The sequence below is a fragment of the Bubalus bubalis genome, chromosome 17 (genome assembly GCF_019923935.1).
Source record: "Bubalus bubalis isolate 160015118507 breed Murrah chromosome 17, NDDB_SH_1, whole genome shotgun sequence".
Classification (NCBI taxonomy): domain Eukaryota; kingdom Metazoa; phylum Chordata; class Mammalia; order Artiodactyla; family Bovidae; genus Bubalus; species Bubalus bubalis.
In genome coordinates, this window is record NC_059173.1 from 6,993,282 (window position 1) to 7,019,359 (window position 26,078).

Sequence of the window (26,078 nt, forward strand, 5' to 3'; positions counted from 1 at the left end):
TCAGACGTCAGTTGCACGAGGAGAGGACCGCGCCTCTCTTGCCAACCGTTATGCACTTAGATCTAGCACGTCGCCGGGCACTCGGTGGATGCTGCATAAATACTGAATGAAGAAGGGATGAATGAACAGGTCAGCCCCATCCCCAGCACTCAGGATGCAGCAAACTTAGCTCTCTCCTCCCCTCCCGCGCGTGCTCCCTGCCTCTGTCCCCAGAGCCTTCAGGTAAAGGACAACTCCCATACCTGGGAGAGGAGACCCAGCAGTGCCCGATGTCATCGCTGCTTTATTTGATTAGCTCTGACTCCAGCATCCAGGACACGTGTGCTGCGAGCCAAAGCAACTGTACCCTGACCTCTGGTCCACGCAATCCCGTCCTTATAACGATTTCCATGACAACGGCCACAGAAAGCCAAGGCTGTGAATTCCCTTTGATAGGAGCCAGACGCGGAGACAGGGAAGAAGGACTTTCAGAAGAATGAAGCTCTTTGATTCAGTGCAAGGCGCCTTCATTAAATACCACTATTTTCCAAGAACACACATTTTAACCCTGCAGAGGGAGTTTTCTCATGAATACTTTAAGAAAAAGAAAAAACAGAAAAGGAGAAAAAACAAAACCATCGTGGTTCCTTTTCAAGAACATTCACCTCTGGGGTGAGGAGGGCTTGGATGGCATCAGGAATATTTTGATGGAAGATGGGCTGAACACAGGGCCCCCTGCCAAGGGGGCTGCATGAACCCGAGACACCTGAGAGATGGCTGAGTGCTTGGACATCTGCCCGCCTGACAGAGGCGGCTCGGGTCCTCCATCTGCCTGGTCAGTCACATAGACAGGAAGAAACAAGGTAAGACAAAAGAGCTCCCACATTCTGCACTTGGACTCATGAGCCCAGGATTTGAATTCCAACCCTGCCACCCACCTGATGTGTTACCTTGGGTACACTGCTTCCCACCTCCAGACAGAATCTTCCCATCTGTAAAATGGGCACAAGACCACTTGCCCTCCCCCAGGGATACCACAAGGATCAAGGGAGGAGGACACGTTCAAGCACACGTGATTCTAATGTTCTGACACAGCCATAAAGAAAATGACTGACCAACTGTCCCGGTTTCTCTGGGACTGAGGGCTTGCCCAGGACATGGGACTTTTAGCAGTAACTTTTAGGACAGTCCACGCCCATCATGTCTCCTGAGGTGGTGGGGTCCCTCCTGGCGTCACCTCCCATCCACCTCCAGTGCTCCTCTGAGGCAGCCAGGGACGGTGGGGTCTGGAAATCTGGGTTTAAATTCTGATTCTGCATCGTCTAGCTGTGAGACTCAGTGGGTCACTTCCCCCCTTGCCACCCCGTCCCCTCGCTTGTGAATGGAGACGATGATACTCATGTAGGATTTGCATTATCAGCACTATCTGTTTCATACCCAGCTCTGCTGGTCACCACGCATGTGCACACGCAGGCCGACACAGACACACACACACAGTCACACAGACGTGCTGTACTCACCGTTCCGCCCAAGGGCCCTGATCTGCCCAAGGCCTCAAAACTCATTTGCTTCAGCCATAAAGAAGGGAACGGGCTCCCCAGTCATTTATGAACCCCTGTCCTCATGTATCACATCTACATGACCCACCCAGCTCCCCCATGCCACCCACCTCTCTACAGGTGTGTGAAAGTCAGAGGTCAGGGCTGTGACCGTGGCCACATCTGGCCAGGAGAACCACTATCCCCCTGCCGGCTGCAGTCCCCTCCCCACCCAGCTCTGAGAGGCCCGTGACACCCACCTGGCTCTGCACTTTCTCCAGCTCCTCCTTGCTGACCGACGTCTTGCCGTCCTCCATGGTCCCCAGCAGGAGCTGCACGTCTGACAACAGCGCGTGAGTCCTCCTGAGGTCCCTCCGAAGACGCTTTTCCACGTCAAAGTCCCGATGGCCGATCTGGAAGCCAAGGGAAAGTTCCTGTGAGCTAAGATGGCAAAGCAGTGGCCAGGGTCCAGGTTCTCTGGAACCAGGCTCCCTGAGTTCAGATCCTGCCTCCACCACTCAAACTGTGGACCATGGACAAGACCTTTCTCCTTCTCAAGCCTCAGCCTTCTCACCTGCGCAACAGGAGTGGCAGCAGCCACACAGGGCTGCTGTGGGAATTAGGCGCTTAGCCCAGAGCACGACCCACAGCAAAGGCACAGCGGGCGGAGCTGCTGTCACGGCTGCTTTCACACCCTGAAATGGTCCAAGTCGTTCTGGCTCACAACGTGCACCAAAGCACCACCTTGTGAGAGCCAACACGTCAGGTGAGGCCCTCTGCTGATACAAGTCAGGACAGCAGTGACCCCCAAGGGCACAGACTGGGTAATACAGGAGGGGCACTGCTAGCGGGGTTATGAGTGGCACTAATCTGGGTGCTGGCTTTATGAGCTGATGAAAACTCCATGTGCTATACAGGAGGGGTGAGGTGTGCGTCTGTGTGAGTATGTCATACATCAGTGAATGGTATTAGAAACTGCTGTGCTGCTCTTCAAGGTCTAAAAGATGCATTTCTGTCGCTCGAGTTGGTCTCTTCTGCTAGTATAAAGACAGACCAGGGACTTCCCTGGTGGTTCAGTGGCTAAGACTCTGCGCTCCCAATGCAGAGGCCCCGGGTTTGATCCCTAGTCAGGGAAATAGATCCCACATGCCACAATGAAGACTGAAGACCTGGCACAGCCAAATAAATAAATAGATATTTTAAAAATAAAAATAAAGTCATACAAATTAAAAAAAAAAAAAAAAAAAGGCCATTTTCTGCAGAGGAACCTTGCCCAGAGGTGAGCACATTCTGTCACCCAGGATCCTGTCCTCCAAGGGACCAGTAGTCAAGTGCCCCCTGAAGAAGCCACAGCCTGGACTCTGTACCAGGAGGGCAGATTAGATTCGTTGACAACTCCCAGTGGCCAACGACACAGGCTGAGACAAACCAAGGGAGGTGAAGAAACACACAGGGGCCTGATGAAATCCCGACAGCCCACAGTCTCCCCTAGAAACAGAACAGTGGCTTCAAAAGCATTGGGGCTAATGTCTCTGAAAGAAACTAAAATCCTGTTCTCTGCAGACCAGAGGAAAGCAGCATTGTTGGAGGGGTTTAAAGAAAATGGGGTGCACGTTCGTCCTCCATGGGACCCGGTTTCTCCACCCCTGGATACCTGTGCCTCCACACCAAGTGCAACCAACCCCTAGGGTGTTAGAATGTCCCCGCGTATTTTAGATTTAGAATGAGGTGACCAAGGCTTGAAACCCTGTTTCACCACTTGTTAGACATGGAATTCAGGCCAAGTCATGACGCTTCTCTGAACCTGAGTATTTGTAAAGGAAGAGATTAAAAACACAAACAAAAAAAAACCCTGTCCTCCTTGTTAAGACAGGGATCAGACGTGATAATGAATCGAAAAGCACTTTGTATGCTGCCTAACGCTTTACAAATATCAAAGATTATGAGCGTTGTCTGATGACCTAGAATGAATTCCTTTAGACTTTGCATGACTATTATTCTACCACCAGTTTTGAATTCTTTGAAAAATGAGTTGGTTCTTAGACTACAGCCTCTTAGTTCTCAGATATATTGCTTTGTTAAGTTTAAAATGCTGATATATAGAGCCGAGCAGCTGAGGACTCGGCATTCATTGTTCCAGGCCCTTTGTCACATATTACCACATTTTACTGCCATGATAGTCTCTTTATAGTGACATTATTATTATTGCCTTTATTAAAATAGTAATAGCTTATACTTAGAGGGTTTGCTAAGTGTCAGGCACTGTTCTAAACACATCTGAACACATGGAGTCCACGTGGTGAATCTATGGGGTGTGAAGTACTATGAGTCCCATTTTACAGATGACCAAACTGAGGTTTACAACAAAAGTGAAGTCATTTGCCCAAGATCATAAGTGGCAGAGTTAGGATATGAACCCAGTTTCTCTGACTGCAAAGAGGTAATTTTAGTAAAATACATGATGAGAGAGGTTATGTGGTGCCCTTTTTTTTTTTTTTTTTTTTTTTTTAAGGGTGTTACGGAGGCGCAGAGGAGTATTCCAGCTCAGGCTGGCATGGGATTGCAGAGAGTCTCAGGTAAGCAGGAGCTGGTGAGCTGAGGTGCAGGAAGGGCCCAGCCGGGAAGCCATCCTGAATGTGCAGTGCTGGGGGGTTAGCCCAGGGGCACAGAGACAGGGCAAGTGACGGTGAGAGAGGCTCTTTGGGGCCCGCTCATGGCTCCTGAGGTGTGCGAGGCACTCCAGTAGATACTGGCACAGGGAAACAGAGGCACAGCCAAGAAAACTGGCACAATCAGGCCAAGGCCACACTGCTCCCAAGTGTCCACCTGGGGATCGGAACCCAGGCAGTCCATCATTAGTATTCAAGTCTCCACCCACTGCACCAGAGTACCTGGTTACACCAGAGCCTGGACTTATTAACTCTGGAGCCCAGGTTGTTGGTTGTGATTATACTCAGGCAGCGTGCTTTTGCATCTTTCTCATTTTTGTATCTGCCCCTGCTCTGCACACATCCTAAAGTGCTTTTCATTCTCCTGTGGGGCAGGTCAGTACCAGGGACATTCCGGGTGACACCATCCTCGCTGCCAAAAAGACTGAAAATGCTGGCACAAACTCTTCTCCAGAAGGATCACTGCAAACAAAATTCACAACAAAACCTCAGACCGAGTCATCCTCTCCTTCATAATAAATTGCTACACTAGAGGAGGAGACAAAAAAAAAGCCCCAAACTCATTAGGTTAATGGGAAATAAATGTCATTCTGCAAGTTTACATTTTGCAGCACACAGATTCAAATTTAGATAAAGCCGGTGAATAATTAACCAATAAATCTAAATGATGTTCAGTGTTGTTGTGGGAAACTCTATTCCAACCTCGATAGTCCCACCGTTTATCATAAAGCTGTTAGGGGAAGCTGTTCAATATCTGTCGACAAAGAACTCTCTAAGCACTTTGAACAAATGATCTAAATATTAGGGACAATCAAGCCACTTCACAGACAGGAAAATTGAGGCTTGGAGAGAGAATGTATGCAGCTGAAGGTTTCACAGCAAATTAATGGCAGATTAATTTGGTAACTTGCTTGATAACATTATGAAAAAAGATGGTTCAAAAAAGATAATTCTAGTTAGCTGAAACTTAATCATTTTTCAAGCAGCAAGGTGTTAGATTTTTTTTTTTAGAGGTTTTCAAATAATATAGATCTTCCTTTGAATCCAGCTACACCGTTGGTAAGCTATATGACCTTGGGCAATGGGCTTTACCTTTTGAGCCTCACTTGTTTCATTTACATGAAGGAACAAATAGTATCTATTCCACAGACTTGCTGTGAAAAGTAAAGCATGCCAGAAAAAAATTATGGTTAAGGACTTAATCTAAAAATGTATGGGTAACTACCAAAGGAATAGAAATATGGTTTGTAGTTTTAGACCCAGCAATGGAAGAAAAGGGATCATAGAAGACATTATCGATCTATTCCAAAGCAGGAAAGGGAAAAACGAACAAGCAAAGAAAAAGAGTAATAAACCAACCAAACTATACACAAAAAACCAGAAATAATCATTAATTATTATATTAATATAAATGAATTAAATTCTCCAATGAAAAGTTACAGATTAAAGTACTACAAGACATTGTTAAACAGTATCCAGCTCTTTAAGGTTTACACACACACACACACAGAAAGGTTAACAACAAAAGGATAAAAAAGAAAAGATCTTGCAGGCAAACTAAAAGAAATCAAGCAAAATAAAATAAGGCAAAAGTAATTCATGGAGAAAAGAGGAACACCATACAGAAAAGGAACAACCTACAATGTGCCAAGGAAATAAAGCAATAAAATAAACTTAGATGCCCTGAAAAACATAACCTCAAAATATAGAAAGAAAAAACAACCACAGAGTTATAAGCAAAGCATATTCCCATTTACCATTATAATTAATCAAAGTATAGAAAAATATTCTACTCATAATAGCCATAGAAACTACAAGATTCCTAGAAATAAATCTAACAAAGCAGCTTAGGACTTATATAGAAGAAAATAAAATACATACTAGAAGGTTATTTATTTATTATAAATTATTGATTTATAATAAGAAGTAAAATATTTATGAAAGCCACAGATATATGAAGAGATATAGCAAGCTCATGACTGCAATGGTTCACTATTTAAAAAAAAACAACTATGTCACTGGTTCCCAACTAATCTGCAAACCAATGCATTTGAAAATCCCATCAGGGTATACTATGCAATCTCAATAAGAAGATTAAAGGATCACAAATAGATAAGTGAATTATAGAGATGAGCTGTTTACAAGTTATCAGACCCAGCCATTAAGGCCACATGATGCAAGAACTGACAAATACACCAATTAAACAGAATTGACAGCCCCCAAATACAGACACACATAAATAAAAATTTTAGAAAAAAAATCACTCATGAAATAAAACGAAGGTGATTTATATCAGGAAAAAATAGATTCTTACCTCACACGTACCAAAATTAAAGCTAAGTGGATTAAAGACTTAAAAGTGCCCAAAACTTTAGAAATTTTCAGAAATATGGTGAATTATCTTTATGAAGTCAGTTAAGGAAAGAAATCGTAAAAGCACCAACCGTAACTGGCTAATAAGACTATTCAAAAAACACTTTATTAAGTAAAAAACATTATGTTTCTGTTGTTTAGTCGCTAATGAGTATCTGACTCTGGCCACCTCATGGACTGTAGCCTGCCAGGCTCCTCTGTCCATGGGGTTCTCCAGGCAGGAACACTGGAGTAGGTTGCCATTTCCTCCTCCAAGGGATCTTTCCGACCCAGGGATAGGACCTCTATCTCCTGCATTGATGGGCAGATTCTTTACCACTGAGCCATCAGGGAAGCCTCTAAAATGTTATAAACAAAGTGAAATGCTTATCTACAGAGTAGGAGCTCCTTCCAAAATATACAACCAAAAGTAGATTAGCATCTTGGATAAGGGTCATGAATAATTAATAGAAAAGAGAGGAAGACCAAACACTTTATGGGCACAATAAAGGACAGAAACGGTATGGACCTAACAGAAGCAGAAGATATAAAGAAGAGGCAGCAAGAATACACAGAAGAACTATACAAAAAAGATCTTAATGAACCAGATAACCACAATGGTGTGATCACTCACCTAGGGCCAGACATCCTGGAATGTGAAGTCAAGTGGGCCTTAGGAAGCATCACTACGAACAAAGCTAGTGGAGGTGATGGAATTCCAGCTGAGCTATTTCAAATCCTGGAAGATGATGCTGTGAAAACGCTACACTCGATATGCCAGCAAATTTGGAAAACTCAGCAATGGCCACAGGACTGGAAAAGGTCAGTTTTCATTCCAATCCCAAAGAAAGGCAATGCCAAAGAATGCTCAAACTACCGCACAATTGTACTCATCTCACATGCTAGCAAAGTAATGCTCAAAATTCTCCAAGCCAGGCTTCAACAGTACGTGAACCTAGAACTTCCAGATGTTCAAGCTGGATTTAGAAAAGGCAGAGGAACCAGAGATCAAATTGCCAACATCAGTTGGATCATCGAAAAAGCAAAAGAGTTCCAGAAAAACATCTACTTCTGCTTTATTGACTATGCCAAAGCCTTTGACTGTGTGGATCACAATAAACTGTGGAAAATTCTTAAAAAGATGGGAATACCAGACCACCTGACCTGCCTCCTGAGAAATATGTATGCAGGTCAGGAAGCAATAGTTAGAACTGGACATGGAATAACAGACTGGTTCCAAATAGGAAAAGGAGTACGTCAAGGCTATATATTGTCACTCTGCTAATTTAACTTAAATGCAGGGTATATTATGCGAAATGCTGAGCTGGATGAAGCACAAGCTGGAATCAAGATTGCCAGGAGAAGTATCAATAACCTCGTATATGCAAATGATACCACGCTTATGGCAGAAAGTGAAGAGGAACTAAAGAGTCTCTTGAGGAAAGGAAAGAGGAGAGTGAAAAAGCTGGCTTAAAACTCAACATTCAAAACACAAAGACCATGGTGTCCGGTCCCATCACTTCATGGCAAATAGATGGGGAAACAATGGAAACAGTGAGAGCCTTTATTTTCTTGGGCTCCAAAATCACTGCGGATGGTGACTATAGCCATGAAATTCAAAGACGTTTGCTCCTTTGAGAAAAGCTATGACCAACCTCGACAGCATATTAAAAAGCAGAGATATTAAGTTGCCAATAAGGTCTGTCTAGTCAAAGCTATGACTTTTCCAGTGGTCATGTATAGATGTGAGAGTTGAGCCAAAAAGAAAGCTGAGCACCAAAGAATTGATGCTTTTGAACTGTGGTGTTGGAGAAGACTCTTGAGAGTCCCTTGGATTACAAGGAGATCCAACCGGTCCATCCTAAAGGAAGTCTGTCCTGAATCTTCATTGGAAGGACTGATGCTGAAGCTCCGATACTTTGGTCACCTGATTCAAAGAGCTGACTCACTGGAAAAGATTCTGATGCTGGGAAAGATTGAAGGCAGGAGGAGAAGGGTCCGACAGAGGATGAGACGGTTGGATGGCATCACCGACTCAATGAACATGAATTTGAGCAAGCTCCAGGAGTTGGTAATGGACAGGGAAGCCTGGTGTGCTGCAGTCCATGGGGTCGCAAAGAGTTGAACATGACTGAGTGACTGAACAGAAACACTATAAACAGGTAACTCACATAAGAGAAAATCATAATAAACATGAAAAATGCAGAATTCCACTAGTAAAGAGGGATTAGCAGTACAATTCAACACTCAGTAACTGATAAAGATATTCAAATGTCTGACAGTGCCACGTGCTGGGGGATGTGGGGAAGAAAGAAAAAGCTGCTAATGACGGACTTCTAGTGCAGTGGTTAAGAGTCCACCTGCCAGTGAGAAGGCTTGAGGAGAAGTCCACGCACTGCAACGAAGAGTAGCCCCCATTCACCGCATCTGGAGAGACACCGCATGCAGCAACAAAGACCCATCACGACCAAAAATTAAATACCTCAACTAATTAATTTAAATATATTTCTAAAATATGCTGGTGACAACATAAACTGCCACTATCACTCTGAGGAACAATGTGGGCAACACCTGATGATTCCAAAATGGTACATCCCTCACAGCCAGCAGTTCCCTCTCCAGCTTCATACCCTGGAGCAGCTTTTCCCACAGGCACTGTGAGACACGTAAATACCCATCAACAGAAGAACAGGGGGAAAGAAGACGAACACTGTGAAGCCGTTTAAAAGGATGGATCAGAGCTACACGGGCCAGCATGGAGCAATCTCAACAACAGAGCCCAGGGGGAACAAAGTCAAGGCAGCTCACACACACATGCAGGGAAACTGCGGTCACCAGCCTCAGGAAAGCAGGCCCCTCTGGGAGGGAAGAAAGAAATGACGGAAGGGTAGAGACACCAGAGATGAAGAATAGAAACCAAGGGGCCACCAACTGTTTTGGAGATGTTCTGCTTCCTTAAAAAACATCTGAATTCCATGCAGCAGAATGTTAATTTATGTGAACCCTGTCCTCCCGGTGCACAGACATCAATTACGCTATCTGTTCTACTCTCAGTGTCTCACTGAAACACTTACAAGTATTTAACGTGTAAGTTATTCAAGGGCTCCAGCTTGGTGACTCACACAGAATTAGCATTTCATTCACTGAAGTTATCTTCTCTCTGCCTGTAAAATTCAGACTTTAGCAATATTTATAAGAACCTTTCTTTATTGGATTAATGCCTTTGTTTTCTCAAATGGACCATGCTGGACAGAAGGTGACCTTCTCCCAGGGATTTTTAAAATATTTATTTTTGTTTATTTGGCCACACCACACACAGAATTGTTAGTTGTGGTGTTCGGGCTCTTAGCTGTGGCATGTGGACTGTAGTTCCCTGATCAGGGGTTGAACCCTGGTCCCTTGCATTCGGAGCATGGCGTCTTACCCACTGGACCACCAGGGAAGTCTCTCCCACGGATTTCTGTCATTCTAGAATCAAATACGGAGGTGTGCTTTCTCGCACGGAAGCCAAAAAGCGGGCAGAGCCTCAATGGCGTGTGCACTCAGTGGCCCCAGTTTGCTTGGCTGAAAATTCAGAAAACCCAGAGAAGAAAGAATATACGGTCCTCCCCCTGATGCCCTCAGCTTCCGGCTCTCACTCTCATGGCGGCGGTGGTCCCACTCTAGAATTCACTCATTTAGTCAATTAAAAAAAACGACAACAACATAGTGAGCACCTATTTGTCCGAGGCCTGGCTGACTATTGGAAGGGGACCCACAGCTCTCTGTGAACAAGAGGAATGACTGGGCTGGGGGTGGAGATACTGACAGCAAGATCGTCACTACTTAAAAGACAATGAACACATTAAGCAGATACATTAAAAAAACACTCCTATGATATTTTAACAGAAAATCATAGGAGCTGCTGGCACTTCTCTCCAATGTTGGGGTTCACGGGGCAGCAGCATGGGCGGGGGAAGAACATCCGGGGGATGCAGGAGCGGTTCCCCAAGCTCCGACACCCGGCGCTGGCTCTGGGCTCTGCTCACTGCTTTCTCTGCAGGAGTGGTGCCCTGTAAAGCGGGAGGCTGACTGTGTCCTGGAGGGACACTTGTTCGTGTTGGTGGACGCTGCTGGTTGTCATGGCCAAGGGGCGTGCTCCTGGCCTTTAGGAGGTGGAGGCCAGAAATGCTGCTCAACAGGCTGCAACACACCAGACAGCCCCTCCCCTCCTTGTCCCCCCCCACCCCGCCCCCACCGACAACAAGGAGCGATGCCGCTCCCAACGTCAGGCCCGCAGTGCCGCACAGGGCACCCTGGTCTCCAGCGAGGGCGGCAGCCCCACCAGGCTCTGCTCATCAGGAGCTCAGGGTGCCTCATCAGATCACCCAGCACCGTGCAGACAGCAGCAGCCCAGCCCTGCCGCCTGACTCTGTGGCCAGCAAAAGTCCGGTTCTCAAGAGGGCAGCTGTGAGCACAGTGGCCGTTCAGTCACCCTGCCAAAGCGAAGGCCGTCGTCTACATGCTCACCCTGGCAGTGGCTGAAGGCAAGACCACTGGGCCTGGCGCTTGTGGCCAGACCCACTCTCTGTATTCTCAGGGGTTCTTCCAAGAACCCTGCTGTGTGAAGACCACCCCTCCCCCCACCACCGCCCTTACACAGAAGGTCCCCTCTGAAGCGGCGGTGAGTGAGGACAGACAGACTGGTGGAGCAGAAGGCTCCTGGGAAGAGCAGGTGGAGGCCAGCTGACAGGTCTATCCTCGGGCCGGGTCCTAAGACCCCCACTCCCCGCTGGCCTCCCCAGCAATCAGCTCTCAACCGGGCCGGGGCAGGGACTGCGCTCTCCCGGCTGTCTGCTGTGGCTCCGTCTTACCTGGTCGCAGAGGGTCCCGATCAAGCCTTCCAGGTCCTGCTTCTCGTGGAGGACCATCTGCTTCTCTTCGTACTCTTGCTCCAGCTGCATTTCCAGCTGGCGGAGCTGCGGGCACAAAGGGTAGACGTAGGCGTGGGACACGCGCACTCCATCTGGACGGGCCCCCCAAGGCCAGGACCCTCTGGAGGACGGACGGGGCTGGGCGTGTGGAATTCATGGCCGCTCGCCCAGTTCCACAAAGGCTGACCTAGTAGTTTGCGTGGGGGGAGGAGGTATTTCTGTTAGAGAATTCAGAAGCCTAAAAGCTCAGGAGCTGGACAATTATGGGGAGAACGGAACAATTATGGGGAGCCCCCTGGCATTCACTGTGGAGTCCCCAGCCCCAGTCCCCTGCCCATTTCCTAACAGCTGTCTCCTTCCTCTGCCGTGGCCTCTCTAGAACAGGTACAAGTCTGGGCGCATTGACTTTTTAAGACTTTGTACAGCATCATATCCTACATGTTAAAATGCATTCATCTTTCTTATTAAATACACCTGTTGCTGTTTAGTCACTAAGTCGTGTCTGACTATTTGCAACCCCATGGACCATAGCCCACCAGGCTCCTTTCTTCTCCAGGCAAGAATACTGGAGTAGGTTGCCATGCCCTCCTCCAGGGGATCTTCCCGATCCAGGGGTTGAACCTGTGTCTCCTGCTTGGCAGGTGTGGATTCTTTATCCTTGAGCTACCTGGGAACTATAATGCAGCAAAAGTTGCATTTGATATTATTTGGTATCTAGACTGCAAGTCTGTCTCTCCAAAATTCCTAACGTTGATATTATAACTCCCAAGGCAAGAATATTTGATGATGAGGCCTTTGGGAGATGGTTAGAGTTAGATGAGGTTGGCTGGGAGGGGGGAGCCCCCATGCTGGAATGAGTGCCCTTACAAAAAAAAACCTCATTGCCTCTCTCTTCCCTATGTGAGGACACAGTGAGAAGGCAGCCGTCTATCTGCAAGTTGGGAGTGGGGCCCTTGCCCTACACCAGATCTGCCAGCACCTTGATCTTGGGACTTTCCAGCCTCCAGAACTATGGGAAATAAACCTTTGCTCTTTAAGCCCCCACTCTCCACCCCCAGTTTTGCTCGAGTAGCCCAAACTGACTAAGACTATGGCTACGAGAGGCTCTTTTAACTTACAATCGGCTCTGATTTCTCAGTGACCACCCAGCAGAGGCAAGCGCTCCCTGCTAAAGCGGATGCCCCACGGTAACGGCGCTGTGCACAGCCTCTTCTGCACCTGCCTCTCGTGTGTGCTGTCTCACCCCTTCCTCCTGCTCCATCCTGTGCCATCAGTGGACTTCCCTCACAGATGGGCAACCTGAGTCAGAGAGCGGTCCTGAAGCAGAGACTCCTAGGTCAGCTGCTGCTGAGAACTGTCAGCATTCCGTCTGCTGGCCTGGGCTCCTCTGTCACCATCAGACAGTCAGCAGCTTTCCCACCCAGGTCACTAATGATTGATTTCCTGCCACGGAGAGAGGCAGGGCGAGCAGAGCAGTCACTGGACGTGCAGTCAAATGTTAGTATCTGTCCGAGGAGAGGCACACCCTTCTCTGACCTCACTCCCCCCTTTATAAATCTGTCCGTGAAGAAGCCCCAGGAGGGTCTGGGTCACATCTCCAGCCCATCAGGGTCCTGGCTCGGGGCACTCACAACACGTTGAGGCGCTCCTGGAACGCATTAGCAATTGTGCCCCCTTCACCTGAGGGCACATGGGCAGGGACTGGGTTTCCACCTCCTGACCCATGGAGAGAAAAAACAAAGTCCTGATGGACGGTCATTTCAGAAGACAGTTCAAGACTTTCTTTTAAGAATGAGAGACACAAGGCAGTCTGCTCACACCTGCAGAAGCTGAAACTCCTTTTGAAAAATGTACAAAATAATAGAAGCTATGTGTCAAGCGAGGCAGTTCTCTAGAGAGTATTCTGTAGAACATTTCTGTGTGGTAACTCCCAGCACTTTACAGTTTATAAGGCACCTTACCATTCTTTGATCTTATTCTCACAATAGCATAGGGGAAGGAAATCAGCTTCTCTTTTTGCTCCCATTTCACAGATGAGAAAACTGAGTCTTAGGGAAGTTAGGAGACTTACTCAAGGGCACACAGGTCTGAATAAACCTAAAATCTATGACTTTTTCAACTCCAGGAAGTTCTGGGGAGAATGTACTTGGCCCCTTGGGATGATCTGCATGAACCCCCAGAGGGGCTGAACTGTAAAGGAGCCCCAAAAGGAGTATTTGGGGAGCGGGCCGGGCAGCAGATGCAGCAGCATCAACCACTGGGAGTGAAGAAGGGCTCGCTTCTTACAGCCCCTCACCCCCCAGCAGTGATGGGGTACCAAGGCGGCCCCATCTGCCCAGGACAAGAGGCCCATCTCCCGCCAGGGTCCTGACACCACCACGGCCTCCTCCAGCCTCGCCCAGGATGATGCTACTCAGGCAGGAGGTGGGGAGTGTGGGCAGGGGGAGGGGACTCTACAGGACGTCAAGTCCCTGCACTCGCCTTCTCCTGGAATGGAGCAGGCACGCCCAGGAGCAGGTCAGCCACGGGGCTGGTTCCCAGGCACCTCTGGGAAGGATCGGCCGCCTGGAAATCCACACACACACCAGTACTGCTTGTAAGTTTCCAGCAAAGGAGGAGGACATTACAAACTCTGAGCCATGGTTCCACACCTGTGATCTTTTGAATCTTCCCCATAACCCTGCAAGGTGGCCACTGTTATCCTATTTCACAGATGAGAGAAGTGAGGCTTATCAGCAAGGTTACGTGATTTCTCCCACGCCCCACATTTGATAGCTAATGGAGTCTGAATTCGATCCAAGCCTCTATAACTCCAAATAAACTAGCAACATCAGCTTTCTTGTGTGTCTTATAAACTGGCTCCAAGTGACCAGTGGTGGACAGGGAGAAAGCAGCTGAGGAAGGGAATGGAGTTCGGGTGGAGCGGAGGGTTTATGGTTACTTTCCCAGGATCACACTGTTGTTGCGTTGGGAAGACAAACACTCATACCAAGAGTCGATGAGTTCCAGCACCCACACTCTCAGCCCCTGCAGTCGGAGGTCTCTGCAGGGACGCTGTTTAGGGAGCTAATATCAGAGTCGACTACGGGGAATGGTACTCGGCCCTTTCTGGGAGATACACAATGTACCCAGGCTATGAAGGGACCACAGAAGTCCTGCCTAGACAAAACCTGTTCAGAGAGGCTTAACCCAAAGCTCGTCAGCAATTCCGTTTTAAAGATTCACCTTATAACTCACATCAGTAAATGCATCCATAAGGAAGTTTGTGTTGGTGTTGGTTATAACAACAGAAAATCAGAAGATCCTAGATGTCCAATGATAAGAGACTTAATTGCTGAGTAAACAAGAGCACAGGCCTTTGGTGGAATACTTTCAAGCCCATAAACATGTGAATTAGGTCCGCACGTACTGACAGGAGAGGAGGCCCAGAACAAACTTCAGAGGGAAAACAGCAGGCTTCAAAGCAGCACGACCCCATTCAGGTAAAATGGTATCTCTGTGCATATGCTCGTGCGGGCACAGAGAAAGAAAGAACATTTAAAATAGTAATAATGATGATGTCTTGGTGGTTAAGATTTCAAGTGCTTGTTGCCTTCTTATACACTGTTTGAAATGTCTGCAAAGAGCTTGGATAAAAATGTAAGAAACGATCTGCAAGGCAAACAAACCAGAAGGGACTGGTCCCCTTCTTGACACATATACATCCTCATCCAGGGCATCAGCCGCATGGCACTCTGGGCTCTTGGTAGAAGTCTAGGGTGATTATGCTGGACAGTTCAGAGGCTTCTGGAAGCCCCAAAACCGTAGCTATTAGGACAGTTACTTCTGCTCCAGCACCCTCGACAGCACTTCCCAAGGAAGCTGAGCTCATCCCCATGCTGTAGGGACGAGGCGCGTGCACTGGCCGCGCCGGGACGCCAGGGCGCAGCTGCGCTCGCAGCTCACGTACCCGCCTCTGGCAGGACTGGCGGACGTCCTCCAGCTCCTCCTCCTTGTCCTCACGGTCCTTCTGGTGCATCTGCTTCATCCGTTCAATCTCTAGTTCAAACCGCTGGCGGAGCTGAGGGGGCAAGAACAGCACATGAGGGTGACCCCCACCAACCACGTCACCCTTAGCATTTCAGCTGTGTTTTTTGGACAGCACAGGTAAGAGTCAAGTTATTCCCCCAGGCACCCAGGGATATCAGAAATGGTAGACAAATGGCCCAAATGCCGCCTCTGTCCCTTCCATGGTCGTAACGGAGGTCACTAATGAACTGGACTCTGTGCCACTGAGTTGAGACGTGACCTTAGAATCCTTCTCAATGCTCTTAAGATGGAACAGGTTTGTCATCCCTGGAGCAGGCACCAGGGAAATTCTTCTGGCTGGGTGGCCAGGTGGATGGGTAAATGACAGAATACAAGTTTACTTCTGAGGATACTAAACCCTGGAGAGGGAGGTGATGTGCCCAAGACGTAACCCTTGATTAGTTACCTTTCTCTGTAGAAAATAGCCTCCTTAAAACACACTGGTGAGAATTAGCACAATGCATGGCACAGAAAGATTCCTTTTTCTTTCCCCATTATTTTGCAGAGTAAGGACTAGCCCCACTCTTCCTGGAAGCCTGACATTATTAAGAACTGTGTTCCCATGAAGGAGAAGGGTCTTTTCAGTGAGACCCTCCAAAACCTGCTCAGGGCAGGAAGAGACCTGTCTGCGATGTTTAAACTGTGTCATTTTATGTACAAGATTCTAGAACTGGAAGCACAAGTGGGATTAAATTACAGTTTAAGAGTTTATTTCCTTTTTCTTTTTTAAAAAATTACCATCAAGCTAACAGTGCATGGAAATATTTGAAGTAACACCTGCTGCACAGCAAGCAGGATCTTAGTTCCCCAACGAGGGATGGAACCTGCGCCCCCTGCGTTGGAAGCACACGGTCTTAACCACTGGAGCACCAGAAAACTCCGAAGAGTTTACTCTCTTGATTTTCATAATTGAGAGACTGACTCAAGCTCTTGCTTGTCAAGTTTTGTGGCATATTAGAATTACCTGGTGCCCTTCTTCTTCTTTTTTTTTTTTTAAATTCAATTCCAAGGCTTCACTCTAGACCTCTTGGGTCAGAACTTCCAGGGTACAGACCCAAGAGCCTGTACTGTAAGCTTTCCATGATCTGCACTCTTCCTCGCTGCAAGCCATGGAGCAACGTGGAACCCAGCACGGCAGAGGGCCAGACTGCAGGAGCTATCAGGACCTGACCATCTGCCCTGCACCTCGCAGCAAGCTTTCACGAGGCCACAACTGCTGCCCCTGACATGGACATTCAGCTGAGAAAAAAACAACGGTGGTCTTTTCCAATGCTGATGATACTCTCCACGATGCAGGATCTTAGTGAAGAGTAAAAAGAACTGAAAGCATCAGAGCCCCGTTAAGAATTCCCGGCAGAAAGCAGGCTCACTTTAAATGCCAACTTCCTTCCCTGCTGCCTTTAAAATGACAAGAGGTTATAGGGAGATAATCCAAAATGAGGATCTTAAGCAAGTAAATATAATATTCCTTTTTCATTTTTTTCTAGCCTCTTGGATACTCCTGACATCTGCAATACCATTTATGTCAAGCTTATGTGAGTTAACATAAAATTTCCTGGAAAAAGTGTTATGTTGTAATCAATAAATATCTCCTGGATGTCTACAATAACCCAGAGCAGTACAAGGTGACGGGCGAGGCTGAAGATGAATGAGAAGATGAATGAGGGGTTGAGTCAGCCTCCTGGGGAAGCTGGGAGGGGAGCGGGGCTGGGCAGCTGCGTTCAGCCCCCTGGGTCCTTGAGGTCAAGGCTGCACATTTCTGCTTCCCAAGCACATAGTGGTCCCCTGGTGGCATCTCCCAGAGTTAACTCAACTTTCCAAAGTGTTTGTTTTATATTTTTAAAGACTGCTTTTAAAAAATTTATTTATTTATTTTTGTTTATTTTGCTGTGCTGTGTCTTAGTTGCAGGATGTGGGATCTAGTTCCCTGACCAGGGACTGAACCTGGGCCCTCCACATTGGGAGCGAGAGTCTTAACCGCTGAACAACCAAGGGAGTCCCAGTCTCTTTATTCTTGACTATGGGCTGCTGCGTAACACTGTTCCATCCTCTACATCCCTGAACGACCTGTCCAGATGGCCCACCTCCATCACGAACCTTCACAGATTCACAGCTGGGATTGGAGGGAGGCTGGGGGTGGACAAGACTCTGACAAGACTCTGTACAGATGAGGAGACTGAAGTCTAGAGAAAACAGGGGGCTTGCCAAATGTCCACAGACCCCATCTGCATGGGACCATCTTGCAGATCCTTAGATGCCATGTGACACCCCTGCCTCTATGCCTTTGCGCAGGCTATTCCCCTGCCTGGAACTCTCCTGGTCAGCCAACTCAGGCTTGTCCTTTAGCTTTCAGCTTCAGTAAATGTTACTTCCTCCAGGAAGCCTACCCTGAGTACTCCAAATCTGTTCCCCAAACCAGACCTGCAGGTTACACCTTCCCGTAACACTCAACATGACTCTGACCTTCAGAAGGGTCGACACCACATCGTCTTGTTTACAGCTACACCCCTAGCATCCGTCCAGTGCTTGACACACAGTAGGTGCTTAATAAACACAGGTTTGATGGACTGAGCAAAGAAGCTCTGTTTTTCTCAACCTCTCCAGACTGTCCCCACACTTGCCACACCCAAGTCTCAATGCTCAGCAGATTCCATACGGATGGAGTGGGGATGAGTAAGAAGCAAGGCCAGCACCCGGGCCTATCCCTGACCACCCCTACTCCCCCACCCGCCTTCATCAGAGCAGCTCAGAGTTTATCTGCTTTACATATTCATGCTGGCTTGGTCAGATATTCTTGAAAAAGGAGTTCCAATCTTAAAACCATTTCAAAATAATTACCCCTTCTGAAGTCCCATGTGAGAAACTGCTTTAGAACTAAGCATCAAGAAAAGCCTTGCTTCTTCTTGAAAACTTGGCTTATTTTTAAATGGCTGCTGCTGCTAAGTCACTTCAGTCGTGTCCGACTCTGTGCGACCCCACAGACAGCAGCCCACTAGGCTCCCCCGTCCCTGGGATTCTCAAGGCAAGAACACTGGAGTGGGTTGCCATTTCCTTCTCCAATGAATGAAAGTGAAAAGTGAAAGTGAAGTCGCTCAGTTGTGTCCGACTTTTAGTGACCCCATGGACTGTAGCCCATCAGGCTCCTCCATCCATGGGATTTTCCAGGCAAGAGTACTGGAGTGGGGTGCCATTGCCTTCTCCGAGATTTTATCTTGGGGTTGATAAAAAGCATGTAAGTCACACTGCCCCTTTCTCTCTGGCCACCAGGAATTTGAAAGCTAAAACTACTGAGTGTGTGAGGGTACGTGTTCTGCGTGTTTGCATATTAATTCACTCTTCCTTAGCACTGGTTTTGTGTTTTTCTAGTTTGGCTTGTTTTATTTCTTTTTCTATTTTACCACACATACATCTTATAAGATTCCTTGAATTCTCTGTGGAATGACTTGGGCATATAAGCAAACAAGCAGACATCAGGATATTCATCGGGTGCTTCACTGAGGGGCTGGTACAAGAGTCTTGGGGTATGTGTGTGTTTGTCGCTCAGCTGTGTCCCACTCTTTGTGACCCCATGAACTGTAGCCTGCCAGGCTCCTCTGTCCATGGGATTTTCCAGGCAAGAATACTGGAGTGGGTAGCCATTCCCTTCTCCATGGAATCTGGAGTCCTGCCTTATTCCTCTTATTTTGCATTTTCCAAAAATCGGGGCTCCCACCTCCCTGGAGGCTGTGCACAACACAGGTGTGTGAGGCGCTGTGGCATCAGAGGGCGCAGGCTCCAAATCGTGTCCCTGCCGCTTTTTCTATTTCTGAGCCTCGGCTTCCACATCTGTAGCGTGGAGGAAACCTCAGCATATAGACTTCATGTGGAGATTCATGAGATGATATGTGAGGAGAACTTAGGACTGAGTCTGGTACCCAGACAGCGCTGAATACCAGACATAGGGGTCAGCAGCTATTTATTGAGTACCAGCTATGTACCTGGCCTCATTAGGGGATGCCCTGACAAGCAAGGTTAACCAAAAAGTCCTCCCACCCCCATAAAACACATATCCAAATGGGGAGAAAAGCACTGAGCACATTTTGGAAAACACTGTCACACGTGATAGTGGGTGCTGTGAAGGTGAGAGAAGGTGAATGTGGAGTTGGGGTGGGACTGCTTCTGAGGAGGAGATCAGCTTGAGCTCCTTGGAGGGGGTGACAATGACGCCTGCAGAATGGTAGGGGGCTCCACGAGGGGTCTGAGTGTCAGGCTTAGGGGTTCTGAGGTTCTCTGGGGTAATAGGGAGCCACAGAAGAATGAGGAGCAGCTGAGTGAGGTGGTGAATTTAAACACAACCTTCTGCCCCAGAGTCAGCACGGGGCAGGGCATCGCCCTGGACAGGACTTTCCTACCTGCTCCAGCTGCTTGATGGTGTTTTCCTGCTGGCTCTGGACTTTCTCGTGCTCGAGGGCACTGGATTCCAGCTTCCAGAGCCTCTCCTTCAAGCCCGCAACGCAGTTCTCCCCCAGAGAGGGTGACCTCAGCAGCTCCTGCTTCTGGGCCTGCAGCATCTCCACCTCCTGCTTCAGCTGCAAGCTTTCCTGCTCCTTTTGCTGCAGAGACAAAGTGGGCGGGGATCCAGAGTCATGTGACCACACTTCCCACCCCTCCCCCACCTCCAGGGACACCTCTAAGACTGGTGGGAGGGCGCTTTCCACTTTTCAGAGCAGCCCTCACCACCTGGGCCTTGCAGCCCCTCGCTGTGCCCCCATGGGACCCTGAGGGCCCTCCTGGGACAGCTCAGACAGGCACGGGTGGGGAGTCGGTGGGAAGCAACACACTGGCCCTAGAGCTAGACCTCAAAACTCAAACAGGAGGTATTTGCCCCATCTGAAAGCTGTGCACCTGCCGAGGCTGGGCCGGAGATGTTGGAGCCGGGAAGCAAAGTGGCCAGAAATGACTCTTCCAGGTTAGAAGGTTTGGGCATGACCATGAGGGAGTTGCACATCAGGCTCAGGGGCTCTCCCAGGGTAACGGGGAGCCACAGCAGGCTGAGGAGCAGCTGAGTGAGGTGAGGTGCCTGTGTCCCATTTTAATAAAACCCCTCTGAGCTGCAGCCTGCAAGGGGCAGGGCCCTGCCCCTACCTGGGTCTACAGCTAACTCCTCTGTGACAGATGGGCACCCAGGTGGGCACCTCGGAACGCAGGCAGGTGCCTGGAGCAAGATCGTGAGGGACGTGGAGGCCTGCTTATCCACCACCTGCCACCCCTGGTTGGCTGATGCAGGCACGCTGGGCTCCGTGACTCTGGCAGGCTGACAGAGCAGGACAGTCACACACAGAGCTCTCTTCCCGGCACCACGTGCAGCGAGGCTGTGCGAGGGGTTTCCTGAGACCCAGCGACGGACACCCTGGGTGGTGCCACGCCCCCACGCCTCACCTTCAAGAGCTGCTGAAGCTTTCCCAGCTCGCCCCGGACGCTGGTGTTCTCCTGGGCCACTTTCTCACGGAGGCCCTTCTCAAACACGCACTCTCCCAGGGCCTGGGCAAGCTGCGTGTCAAACCTGTCCAAGTAGAACACGGGTCATGGCACCCGGGGGTGGGGGGTGCGCCTGGGGCAGAGCAGGGGTGGGACTGGAGAGAGGTCGTTAGCTTGTTGAGAACCGCTAGAGAGAGACAGTGTCAGGTGATGGAGAGTTTGTGGATATGGGGTAGGAATACTGAACACCAGAGGGTGACTTTGAGGGTTTATGGTTTCCAGAAAAATGCCAAACACTTATTTAAAATGTGATAAAAAAAATATAAGCAAATATAAGTTGGGTGAGAGGCGCTTCCTGGACTGGGCGTCATTTCACACGGCTCTTTCAGCTTCTGTCCCTCTCACAGGCGAGGAAACCTGCAGAAGGCTCTGCCAAGCCTCAGAAAGATGTGGCTTTGGCCACCTGCTCCAGGGAACTGGGTGTGGCCAGAATAGCGGAACTGGGTGAGGGATTTCAGCCTTGGTGAGAAGGTCTCCCTTGTTACAAGATCATCCAATGTCCCTCAATGGTAGATGGTCAGTCAAAGCCTCAAGACTCCAAAGAAAGCCAACTATGAGTCATATGAGAGAGCCCCTGCTGTCGGAAGGGCCCAGGGGCTTTCTGATTGGCTCCTGGTGACGTCATTCGAGAGGCGCTATTGGCTACCTCTGAATGGCAACATTGTGATGATGGTAATGGTCCGGCAGTTTCAAACTGCCTGGCTCTGAGCTGGGCTCCATGGAGTCCTCATAGCAATTCAGCAGAAAACACATCTTAGCCATTTTGCAGAAGAGAAGACTGAAGTTCAGAGGTGAAGTGAGTCAGCCAAAATCCTGAAACGGGTCTGAGCCAGCTTCTCCGCTGCCTAAGGTGGTCTGCTATCCACCTGCTCAGGTGCTGCAGCAGGCAGGTAAAGACAGGGGCCAGACAGTGACGGACGTCTTCAAGGAGTTCTTCTGGGCCACTGAATGCCAGGGAACGCCTCCAGCAGAACCTAACTCTTGGAACACACTGCCCGAACAGCTGTCTGAGGCCAGATGAACTCACTCACAGCCTTCACCCCACTAGGAGCGGGCCAGGGATCCAGCCTCCCACAGCTCCAGCACAGTCCTTATCCCTAGGGGACCTCCACCGGCCCTCGGAACTGAGCTTTGTGACCCATGAGTAACCATGGCAACCGGGCCACTCTGAACTGAGAGGCCAAGGTGGGGAAAGGGAACCTCAACAGCATGGAGACATCCCTCCACCCAGAGCCCAGCCAATAGGAGGCAGCTGCGTTGACCCTTTGATTAAACATAAAGAGGTGTGAGGAAGTATGGCTAACTTCTCCATCTCTCCCTCACTACAGGCATGCTACCTGAATTTCCACCACGAGAGGCCTCTACCTGCTCACGGGCTCCCGGCTAAAATGCTAATCCATCTAGAAAGGTAATGGCTGCTATTTGCAATTAGCATCAAAACATAAACTAACTTCTGCCAAGAGACGGTCAGGGAGTAGAGGGCATCACAGGGCAGGTGAGTTTTAAGAAGAGATGCAAGTACGATGAAATGGAAACTCTCTGGGGGCCATTATCTGGAATGAAGGATTCTGTCCAAGGTGGGTGGTCATGGGAAACACCAGAGGGATGGAATTTTCTGGCTGCATAAACTCCAAGGGCAGAGCCCCCCTGCCACCCATCAGAAAGCGGAAACCCTCCTTAAGGCCTCTCAGAACAGGAGTAGAACCCATAGATAAGGGCCAGGATTGTCACAGCGGGCAGAAACCTCCGGGATGATGGAATTCCATCTCTCGATTAACAGATGGCATCTGTCGGAGCCAGTCTTCAGCACCAGGTAGTCTGCTTAACTTCGAAGACAGCTCTAAAACATCAGTCACTGTCTGGCTCAGAGAGGTAGTGTTACCTGACAAGGTCACACAGCAAACGATCAAGGTGGGACTAAGCCATTTTCCCTGCTGCAAGGACAAGGTGTAGCCAGAGCATGCATGGGAAGGTGGAAAAGGAAAAAGAGTCAGCTATCAGCCAGAAAAAAAACAAACTTCTCTCATCTGGGGAGGCATACTAATAACTCCCCAAAGAACTTTTTTTTTTTTTTTTTTTTTAATGAAGAAGCCAGTTCAGGAAAGCTCAAAGATAAATGAGAGAAACAATATTTAATGCAGATCAAATTCAAAACCGGTACCACTCCCATGGAAATGTAATTCGGTTGGCTACCTCTTGGAAAAAAGGCGTTCTTGGCAAAAATCATGTCCTGGAACAGAGCAAGGTTCTTCTGTGTTTTCAACTGGGACCTTCTAAAAGAAGCTAAGTTCCATCTATTCGCCTCCTAGGAAGTCTCCAGCAGGGCTTGTCTGGCTCAGAACAGGGCCCCTGCACACCTTTACCCTCACCAGGTGAGCTGAAGAACTTCAGACACAGCCAAGGAGTCCAGGGATGAAGGCATCCCAGGATATGAGGTTCCACGTACGGAGGCTTGTGAGAGAGACCTGAGTGCCAGTCTAGGCTCCTAGACGGGGAAAGCAAGCGCCGGAACCAGTGTGCGGATTCAAGACTGGCATCTTATTCATGCGCAGAGCCCAGATCCTGCCAGAACTGCTCACGTGAGCTGAGAGTCTAAACTTTAAATGGAAAGGGCAGTGACTCAAGTTTTTGGCCGTCTCCCCATTTTCACCAGTGGGGATGGGAACCAGACCCTAGTCCTGTGTGGGATCTACCAACTGTATCATCTAGTTTCACCACAAGAGGGTGCTCCACCTGAGGAGCAGAATCCTCTCAGGAGGAGAAGGGCTGAAGGACTCGTCCAAGGTCACACAGCTGGAAAGAGGCACAGCTGGGACTTGAACCAGCACTGGACCCCTACCCACCAGGCTAGGCTGATTCTGCCTCCACAACAAACCCTTCACTCTTAGTGGGGATGCTGAGGCCCAGAGAGGCCAAGAAAGCCCCCAAGCTTACGTGGGTGGCTGGCAGTAGAGCTGAGACTGAATAACAGAGAAGAATGATTTCTTGCTGGATCCCTGGGAGAACCACACAGCCATGTGTGGGGAGGGACGGGGCGAGTGAGGGCAGAGCTAGGAGGCTGAGCTCCAGGGACGAAGAGCCCTGACTGGAGTGACGGGGCTTCACAGGAGAATCCGGAGACCCCAGTACCCGGGCAGCCCACCCACGCGCCCAGGTCACGACTCACTTCTTCTGCTTCTTCTCCAAGTCGTGGTTTCGGCTCTGCTGGCTCTCCAGCAGGAAGCGCGTGTCCTCCAGGTCGCAGGTCAGAAGGTGGCACTTCCTCTTGAGCTGCTGGGCTGTCCTCTGGGCTCCCTCGTAGGCCCTCTGCAGCTCCCCGAGCTGTGGAGGGGCAGAAGGAATCAGCCCACCCTGTCAGCACTGAATGGGCCCCCTACTTTCAAGCTGAAGCAGCTGCTGCTCCCAGTTAGAGTCTAACAGGAAGAGATCAGGATCTGGGCCGGAGAGACCCAGTCCTGACCACTTGTCACCTGCATCAGTGTGGGGAGCTATTCCTCTGAGCTTCAGTTTGCTCGGGGGTAATATGGGGGGGGCGGTGTCTGTCATTCTCTGAGGGTTTTTAATTTTCCTCAATACTCCTCTGGCCAGCAGATTCTGAATGTGCCCTGCCCAACTCTACAGCCCCTGGAGAACCATGTATAATTGATAGCCCCGTTGGCTGCCTCATCTGGGAGGTGTGTGTGGACTAGCTGAGAAGCAGCCAGAACAGTTGAGAGGGATTCTGGCCAGGAGACCCACGGGATGGGCTCTCAACGGCACTTCAGAAGTACTGCCTCACACGGGAACGCGCGTGGCTGCAAACAAACAGAAGAACCGCGGCTCTTGCATCTCCCTCCAGGAAGCACCCTCCCAATGTCCTAGTTCAGATCTGGGAGAGAGGGCGACTTGGCATGCTCGCTTTGAAGAAATGGGCTCATTAAAGAATTGCCTTAAATAAGCAAAACACCGAGTTAATGAAGCCTGTAATTCTAAATTCAGTATTTGAAGGCAAATGGGATGTTTTCTTATATTCCGCTGTTCAGAAAAAGGTTGCAGTTTTATTACTTTTTAATGTAGCATGAATATCCCTCCTTCCTTGGGGAGGCTGACCCGACTTGATAATTTGTTATGAAAGAACTGGGCTGTTCCCGGGCGGCTGTCCCTTGGCTGGTTATCTACAGCCCGGATGTCTCCTGAGGATCACGATACAATGTCCACCTTGAAAGTGACCGCTAAAACCATCGCCAGGGAGCCTCACTTCCGCTGTTTATAAAATCCCATGAGATCTCACCCTGGCCCACTTCTGCAGGATGGTTTCATGATACTTTTTGCTCACAGTGAGGAGATACATAAATAATAATGGGACAGGAAATATGACCTCAACTTTTATGGTACTTACTTCTACTGGGGGACACCAAGAAGTAAGCAGATGATAACAATACAACATAATGAGGCTTATATCTGGGGAAATAAATTAGGGGCAATCTCCCCAATCTGTGTCAGGGAAGACTTTCTGGGGGGAAAGATATTTAAGCTGAGAATGTAAGGTTTGTCAGAGATAGAATCTAGGTAGGGAAGAGAAAGAGTGTTCTAGGAAAAGGAAAGAGCATATGCCAAGACCCAGAGGTGAGAAAGAATAAGCCTTTCTTGAAGGAGGGGGTGGAAAACCAGTGTAATGGAATGGAATAGAGTCCAGAAACAGACCCACAGAAATATTGTTGGTTGATCTTTTACAAAGGGGCAAATGCTATATAGTGGAGGCTTTCTGACAAATGGTGCTGAAACAACTGGTCATTCGCAAGTGAAAAAAAAAAAATCTAGGCACAGATTTTACACAAAAATTAACTCAAAATGGATCACAGATGTAAATACAAAATGCAAAACTGTAAAGCTCCTGGAAGATAACATAGCAGAAAACCTTGATGACCTTAGATTTGGCGATGACTTTTTAGATATAACACCAGAGGCATGGCCCATGAAAAAGAGAATTTATAAGCTGGATTTTATTAAAACTAAACATTTCTACTCTGCAAAAGACACTTTCAAGAAAATGAAAAGCCACA

The 26,078-nt window shown here is 48.7% G+C and overlaps 1 protein-coding gene and 1 long non-coding RNA gene across 11 annotated transcripts in view; one reads left to right on the forward strand and one right to left on the reverse strand.

The window, feature by feature from the left end:
- The window catches only part of MYO18B (myosin XVIIIB), a 229,256-nt gene that overhangs the window by 86,587 nt on the left and 116,591 nt on the right, over positions 1-26,078 (reverse strand). For all 10 annotated transcript variants that reach the window (XM_044930013.2, XM_025267427.3, XM_044930011.2 and 7 more), the window contains 6 exons: positions 24,203-24,357; positions 20,938-21,061; positions 19,911-20,111; positions 15,401-15,511; positions 11,392-11,496; positions 1,778-1,930 (listed from right to left, as the gene is read on the reverse strand). In XM_044930013.2, the coding sequence (XP_044785948.2) occupies positions 1,778-1,930; positions 11,392-11,496; positions 15,401-15,511; positions 19,911-20,111; positions 20,938-21,061; positions 24,203-24,357 (849 nt within the window). The remainder of the gene's footprint in view (positions 1-1,777; positions 1,931-11,391; positions 11,497-15,400; positions 15,512-19,910; positions 20,112-20,937; positions 21,062-24,202; positions 24,358-26,078) is intronic.
- LOC112579906 lies at positions 21,703-24,753 on the forward strand. The gene is made up of 3 exons (XR_006545483.2): positions 21,703-21,926; positions 22,365-22,444; positions 24,628-24,753. It is a non-coding gene; the product is annotated as an uncharacterized LOC112579906 (long non-coding RNA).